At 60.4% G+C, this 7,383-nt stretch overlaps 2 protein-coding genes across 2 annotated transcripts in view; one reads left to right on the plus strand and one right to left on the minus strand.

Moving 5' to 3' along the window:
• Positions 1-2,012: 2,012 nt before the first annotated feature.
• Positions 2,013-6,938, minus strand: RPUSD1 (RNA pseudouridylate synthase domain containing 1). The gene is made up of 5 exons (XM_026083300.1): positions 6,751-6,938; positions 6,129-6,252; positions 5,681-5,783; positions 5,499-5,600; positions 2,013-5,086 (listed from the first exon to the last, which is right to left on the minus strand). The coding sequence occupies exons 1-5, from the start codon at positions 6,930-6,932 to the stop codon at positions 4,686-4,688; spliced, it is 912 nt and encodes a 303-aa protein (XP_025939085.1). The 5' UTR covers positions 6,933-6,938; the 3' UTR covers positions 2,013-4,685.
• Positions 6,931-7,383, plus strand: part of CHTF18 (chromosome transmission fidelity factor 18) — a 16,185-nt gene continuing 15,732 nt past the window's right edge. Inside the window, exon 1 of the mRNA XM_026082954.1 lies at positions 6,931-7,116. Within this exon, the coding sequence (XP_025938739.1) occupies positions 6,931-7,116 (186 nt within the window). The remainder of the gene's footprint in view (positions 7,117-7,383) is intronic.

The following is a 7,383-nucleotide window of genomic DNA, read 5'->3' on the forward strand; positions in this document are numbered from 1 at the left end:
TAGAGCCCAGATCTGAATCGCATCCGTTCGCTCCAGCATCACGAGAGCACCTTCCCCCCCCCCCCCTCCAGGTAGCCTCGCGGTCCCCCTGCTGCAGCCCCGCGCCCCGGCCGCTCCTCAGGGCCGCGGGCGAAGCTGATGAACCGGTCCTGCAAAGCAAGGTGTTGGTCAGCAGCTCGCCGATGTTTCTGGTTTCTATTTTGGAAGGATCTGCTGCAAAAATAGCTCCCGTTGGAGAGGTGGACTTGCAGAAACCTGTTTGCTATGAGGCTGCTGACGGGCCGGGCCTTCGCCTGGGGCTCTGCAGCCAGGGGTGAACTGGGAATGGAGAGCAAGGAGGCATCAGGACACCTTGGGGGTCACTGCGCGCACCGAGCCTTGCCGGGAACTTAAGTCCGTGGCCCCGAGACAAAATTAAGGGCCGTGGCAGACCCATTGCAGGAGCCAACACCAGCGGTTCTGTATGTGCCAGCAACCAAAGGCTGAAGGCTCGTCCCCGTTTGCRTTTTGACGGTCAATGCTGGTGATCATCGCTCGTTTTTCCAGCTGCTTCAATTTGAGGAATGAACTGTCGATATAAAGGAGTTCTTAAAAAAATCATGCGTGGAGGCGCTCGTCGCTGTGAAGCACCTAAGCAGCAGTAAAGCCCCCAAAGCACGTTACCTCTCCGGTGCCGCCTGCCCTGCCAGGGCAGCCGCTCTGCTCCCGGCGCTCCTTTGCCAGCGGAGGTCTGCGGTACTCTGAAATCAGGCAAAGCTTTTCTTCCTCCTCTTGTTATCCGGCTCGGGACGAAAGCAGCTGCTGCTGTTGTCAGTCAGATGTGTTTTATTGGGTGACTCCGTGTTTTTCTGTTTTCGGAAAACTGAAACCAGTTTCTGTTAGAGGTCTAGGTGCAAACACAGGTCGCCGAGGGCCGGGAACGGCCGGCGCCGCGACGGGGCTGGACAGCAGGTCCTAGGTGCCTTGCCASGGGGTGCGGAGGGATCAGGGATCGGGGCAGCGAGCGCGAAACGGGGCTGAACCGCAGGTATTCGAGATGGAAAAGGTCCCCGGGGCGGAAGGGAGCAAACGGGCTGGAAGAGCAGCCGACTTGTTGCGCCGCAGCCCTGGCCTTGCCTGCAGCTTGTGCCGGGGGCGGGGGCATGGGCACAGCTAGGCTTCCCGAAACCTGCTCCGGAAAGGGGGATACTTCAGCCTTCTCCCCAGGAAAGGCACGTGTATCTTGCTAGGGGATTTGGAGGGGGGGGAAAAAAGTGGTGTTTTTTTCGGTTGAAAGAAAATGTGTGAAACCAGCTGGTGCAAAACTCCGTGCACTGGAGGAGCCCCCGGGTTGGATTTGGAAAAGCACCGGCATAACTCACCCCGCCGGCAAAGCAGGCTAGGAGCTGGCCGACCCCAAGGCCGGCCTCACCCCAGCCTTCTCCCCTCGTTTTACGGACGAGCAGGCTTTTATTTTAACAGAGGGCGGCACGAGAGGTTCGACTGCCCTGCGGGCCGGGGGAGAGCAGGGGAAGGCAAACGGCCCGGGGATGCTCGTGGCCGGAGGTGGGAAGAGACGGGCTGGAGAAAGAGCGGGGCCAGCGTCACTCGAGGGCACCTGCCTTCACCTCCTCGCCTGCATCCTCGCTCATCTCACCAGGATTTACTCAATCCTCTTCCGCGGTGGAGCTTCTTCGAGTTTCCTCCGCCCTCCCGAAGCYGCCGGCCAGGAGGGCGTTGGGGTGGGTAATCCCGCTCGTCTCGGCAGCCAGGATTTCACCTGGGCGAGGAGGGGGGGGGATTTAAGCCTGTGCTTGCCCAGCAGGTTCRCCAGGCGGGAGCCCCGGCGCCGGTCTCGCCGGGCCGGTCCGTGCTCGTTCCCGAAAGCCCCTTGCTCGGTGCGTCGGGGCCGTCGCGGGGCCGCCACCGCTGAGCACGCTGCCGGCGTTTGCCACGCTCCCGTGCAAYGCCGGGCAAATGAAGAGACCACGAGTTCAAATGCCGTATACACGTGTAAGGATTTACTCCAGTAATGTCCACGAATGTGCAACAATAAATAAGAGTTACCCCAAGCTGCGCAGAACGTCACGACACACACGTACGCCCGTTCACAACCCCCCCAACCACGTTTTAAACACACAAGTGGATTCACACGAGACACAGCAAAACACCCAGTGGAAGGAGCCACGCGATCAGGACGGAGCAACGCTGCGCGCCAGCACAAAGGAGGGAAAGCAGGGCGAGAGCGCGACCGTAAAATACCTCTCTCCAAGACAAGGAAAATATATATTTTATCTCCGGTTCCTGCAACACGGGGTAAAAGTGCGATACGTGAGGGCTGAGATGGGTGCTGGGGTTCCTCCAGCGTTCCTGTCTAGGTGACCGGCCCCTTGYGCACCTGCATCGGTGTCCCTAAATGCCATCGCCAGAGGGACAAGAGGCAGCCTCTGTCCYGGACCGGCTCAGGCGGCTCCCTCCTTCGCTCGCAGACGTCCCCATCCCAGCGGGGACCGTCCCCTGCGCCAGGCCCGTAGGGCGCGTGTTGCGACCCTGCCACGGCAGGTTTCACCCCAAAATTTTTAAGCCCTCCAGCGCGCACCGGTGCAGCGGGCTCTTTAGCCAGCAGGCACCCACCGCTAACGTCCGGATTCAGGCCGCTCCTCCGGCCGTGCTCGGGAGGCAGGGAAGGTGACGCTGGGACCCGCGGAGCAATTAATGGCACAAAATTCGGCGCGCCTCCTGTACCGAGCAAGGCTCAGCCGCGTGCACGACCGCGCGGTAACTCCCTCGGCAGGGAAAGCGCAGGAGCCAACAGGCACCGCCGCGCAAGCGGCAAGCGGCGGAGGGCTCCTGGCTTTTGCAGAGCTCGGCGCGAAGCGCTCAGGGCAGGAGCCCTCCGCCGCTTGCCCCCGGGTGACACGCGCCGGCCGGCCGGCTCCGCGGCACAAGAAGGGCAAAGAGCACGCAGGGCTCGGGGACACACGATGCGCAAGCYGGCGTGCTCTTCGTTCACCCCTCTCGGCAGGTATTTTGGTACCAGGACACTGCTGTCGGGTGTATTTTAAACGTAAGAGGGCTTATTGCACCGCACAGAGCGTGGGCTGGGAACCGAGGGGCTCTGCGCACGCTCGCTGATGGGACGGCTCAGTGCTGCGTACTCCAGGGCATCGGTGCTCTATATGCATAAAAGCAGATGTTTTATACTCTTTAATGGGCCACAGTCACCGATGTCCTTCAGTAGGCTCAGCGCTGTCTCTCGTGCTCCCGCTCCAGCCAAGCTGTTCTCTTTATTTTCAAAACTTCCTCTAAGGGCTGCAGAGGAAAAGCRAGGTGGAAACTAGAGCGCAAAGGCAGTATGAAGCTGAGCGGCAAAGCAAGGAAATCTTCAGACCAACTTTTCTTTGCATGCTGCAACGCTGAGTTCCAGCTTCGAACGCGAGCTTCCTTCCCGCTGCTCCCACCCGTCTTCGGCGTTTCTTCCAGCTTCGGCCATTTCTCCCGCTGTTCGCACCCCGCCGCGGCCCTAGCGAGCTGCCGAGCTGGAGGACCCGTCTCCAGCACCATCTAGTGCCGGCACCCTGCTAGCGAGGGATGCAAGCAGGAAGACAAAAACGTGATCCTTATTCCCCGACATCAAGGAAAAGCAGAAAGAGGCTTTTACCTTCCGATTCTGCCCCCGCAGGGGTTGCATACGTATCCAGGATAAAAGCGGGTGCCAAGAAAAGGAGATCTTAGTAGAAAGAATAATCAGATCTATTAAAAATAGCTTAGCGATGCTGGCTATCTTGGGTACAAGTACTAAAAATACACGCATTTCTGAGACCATCGGTATTTCAGAACTGCTAAAAGACTAGATTCTTTTCATAGAAATTTGAAAAAAGTTTAAAATCTATTAGTATTAATTCACTCATCTTCAACAAAGCTTTAAAAAAATACACGTGGTCTGATGCAGCAAGGAACTCGGCAAGGACAGCGAGGGGAAAGCAGCGATCCTCTGCGGCGGTTAGGGGACCTTTCCTGTTCCGCGCGTCTCAGTTCGGCGGGCAAAGCGCCCGGAGGCCGAGTCAGCAGGAAAGCCGCCCCTCTGCACTGGCCGCGTGGGAACCTGCCCCGGAGAAACCGCGCCGGCAGCCCTGCGCTGGGCTGTCCTCGGCCCCCGACCTGGCCAGCAGCCTCCCGATCCCCCTCTCTGCCCCCTCACCGCCTGCCTTGGGGGGACCCAGCCTGCAGGAACGCGGGAAACAGATCCCAAAGCTGCACCCAGCGGGACGCGCGATTCGCGTTCTCCCTTCCCTTTGACGGGGCGCGTTTTAGCATCCTAGCGCTACGGGTTTGCGGACATCACCATCGCTCTACTGGCAAAGCTCGTGTCCGTGCTCACCCAGCTGCGTCTGAGCCCTGGGACGGGGCGGGATACCCTGGGTCCGACCTGTGCTCGAGGCTGGTGCGGGACACGCTAACTCTGCTGCTGAGGCAGGGAGTTAGGGAAGGGGCATCCAGGGCTCACACAGGTGACGGGTACGTTAAAAAGCAAGCCAATTCTAGCTGCTGCTAAAAATCTGTCTCATCCCAGTCCCAGAAGTGAAGGAAACGATGGCGTACAAAAAGTGCAGATGTGGTCAGCGCTGGGCTTGCGGGGGAGGCCGGCCAGGACCCACTAGGACAAAAATGGAGCTTTGGGTTGGAAATGCAGAAACTTGAGTTGTTCACTCCAAAGCCCACTCCGCCAACCACTGCTCACACTTGGCTCGCTGGTCCTCTGTCTCCGTGCTCCCGGCTTTGCTCGGTGTCTCCTCTCCTCTGCCACTGAGCATGGCTTTTTGGCTCTCCTCCTCTTCCCCTTTCTGGATCATCTTGTCCTTTAGCTCTTGGATGGTCTCATCCAGCTGGTGAGTGACGTGGTGAGGCACCCAGTTGCTGTCCATGGCGGTCACGAAGGGGTCGGGCGCACAGACCTCGATGAGCTCCTTCCCGGTGGGGATGCGCAGGTAGTAGGCGTGGAGCATCATCCTGTAGGGGCTGCTGTCCTTCTTGTGGCTGTAGGTGAAGTCCCCCACGATGGGGTGGCCGATGGCGCTGCAGTGAACCCGGAGCTGATGTGTCCGCCCTAGGGGGAAACCAGGAGCGGGGTCATCAGGGATAGGAGTTATTGCACCACCCAGTTGAGGGCCCTGTGGCGCGAGGTGACAGTGCACCAAATCACATTTGTCCCCCCCATCAGAGAATGTAAATCCCCATGAGCGGAGCGCAGCTTTCAGCTCAGCCCTTTCCAGACTTTGCTTTGCACCATGCAACCACGTTACAGCCAAGGGCCAAGGCGGCACGTGCAGGACAACAGCAGGGCCTCCGGCTCCTCTCTCCGGCTCAGCACCTTTTCCTACCAGCTCGAGCAGACGAGCCGCGCCCGACTGAGCAACAGGGCCAGAGCTAGCCGGCACCGCAGCCCCCAGCTCCTGCCACCGCTTCCCGGTGCAGAAATCCTGCTCCGTGCTCGCGCAACCCCGGCTGCCGGCTCCCACCTGTCAGCGGCTGCAGCAGCACTTTGGTTACGGGGTCCCCGCTGTAGGATCCGTGCTCGAGAACGATCAGCTCCGACTGGCAAGGCTTGGGATTTTCACAGCCTGGAAGGAGAGCAGGAAGGGGGTCAGCTCGCGGGGCGAACGCTGTTCGGGCAGCGTTGGCTCAGCTCCGGGGTGCTTACCCTCCGTGCCCTCGATACACATCATGTGCGTCATGCCCTCGGTCGTGTTCTTCCCTATGGCGTACTGGATCGTCATCCGGCTTTGCTTCACGTGGCCCCGGACCTGAAGGGCGGAGGGGAGAAACCTGGTTCACCGGACACACCGAGCCCTGAGCCTCGCCGCTCAGCCGCACCAGGACGCCAGGAGCAAGACCCCGTTTAGCACGCTCAGAAGATGTGTCCTGCTCCTGGAGGCAGTGAACAAACTGCTGCAAAACACCAGGCTGCAGGACGGGTGTCCAGACTCTGGACTCCGGGTGTCACTGGGAGCAGGATCAGGCTGGAAAACCCTGTGGTTTGCACAGTCTCGCCGGCCTACAGCCCGCCTCAGCTAATACTCACAGATCAGACAGGGGCTGACAGTGGCTGCGGCAGCCTGTGACRGAGCAGACCTGGCGGCCGGACTTACCAGGGCAAGATAGGCTTTGGTCACCAGCCGATCCTTGAAACACTTGTAGGCGCTTCCCGCYGCGGCTTTGTTGAGCGCCACGCAGAGGGCCCCGCTGGTGGAGAAGTCGAGCTGGTGGCAAAACCTGCGGAGGAGAYGGATGGGGAATGTCCTCCAGGGGATTCCTGGCAGCTGCGGTTTTCTTTTCTTTTCACACACACCCCGCTTCGAGGCAGGGCACTAAGTTTGRGTGCCTGACTCTCTTGGACAGTCCAACTTGCCCTGCCAGTGATAACCCTGAAGCAGAGAAACGCTCCTAGGTTGGGAGCACGAGGAACGCCCCGCACTGCTCTTCTCATGACACKGATTTGGGGGAAGTTAGGGGAAGATGCCAACCTGAGGCTGTAGCTAGCRAAGGCAGGGGCAGGCACGGCACAGCTCGGCCTGTGGCTGGGTGTTGCCCCATGCATCCCCTAGCTAAGCTCCTGTGTCACTCGCTGGTGGCACGCCAGCCCTGGTGTGTCCCCAGACCTCGGACAGCCCGTGCAGCGGTGGTGCCCATCGCTGCTCCTACGTGGTGGCGCCCAGCAAGGAGGCTGTGAGCAGCGAAACCAAAGGTCCGTTCAGTCTCGCAGGCGCTTACCTGAAGCCATAATAGGTGTCCGGGTCGGCCAGCTCGGGGAATCGGTACTTCAGCTGACTCTGCAGGGTCAGCTTCTCGTACCACATCTTGCTGTCGATGCGGATGTCCCAGTGCTTGTTGACCACGATGAAGTCGGGGCTCTGGTACAGGATGGAGAGGTTATCGATGGTGCCCGGCTCCATGGCGAGCCCTGCGGGGAACAGCCACGAATCAGAGCGAGCTGGGCTGCGTGACCTGCGCCTCGCAGCTGCTTCATGCACTAGGGCTGCGAGAAAGCAACCGCCACGGTTTGCCCCTGCGCTTCAGCAGGCGCCCGAGAACGGGGCGCAAGAGCAAGATGGACCGAAGCCATCAGCCGTGAGCAAGGCAAGAAGCAAGGCTGGCAGCGAGGAGGGGTTGGGGCGTCACGGCAGGTCCCGGGCTGTGACTCTGCGTAACTGAAAGGGACGTGGGTGATGTGAGCGAGCGCCACAGCCGCACGGGCGCCAGGCTGTACAGGTGCCACAGCCGTGCTGGTGTCACTCCGTACCGGTGCTGCAGCTGTAGCAGCATCACACCATACCGGTGCTGCAGCTGTACGGGTGCCGCGCCATACCAGCCCTGCAGCCCCACCGGTGTCACGCGGCACCGGTC

Source organism: Apteryx rowi, unplaced genomic scaffold, assembly GCF_003343035.1.
Source record: "Apteryx rowi isolate R43461 unplaced genomic scaffold, aptRow1 scaffold_6, whole genome shotgun sequence".
Taxonomy (NCBI): Eukaryota; Metazoa; Chordata; class Aves; order Apterygiformes; family Apterygidae; genus Apteryx; species Apteryx rowi.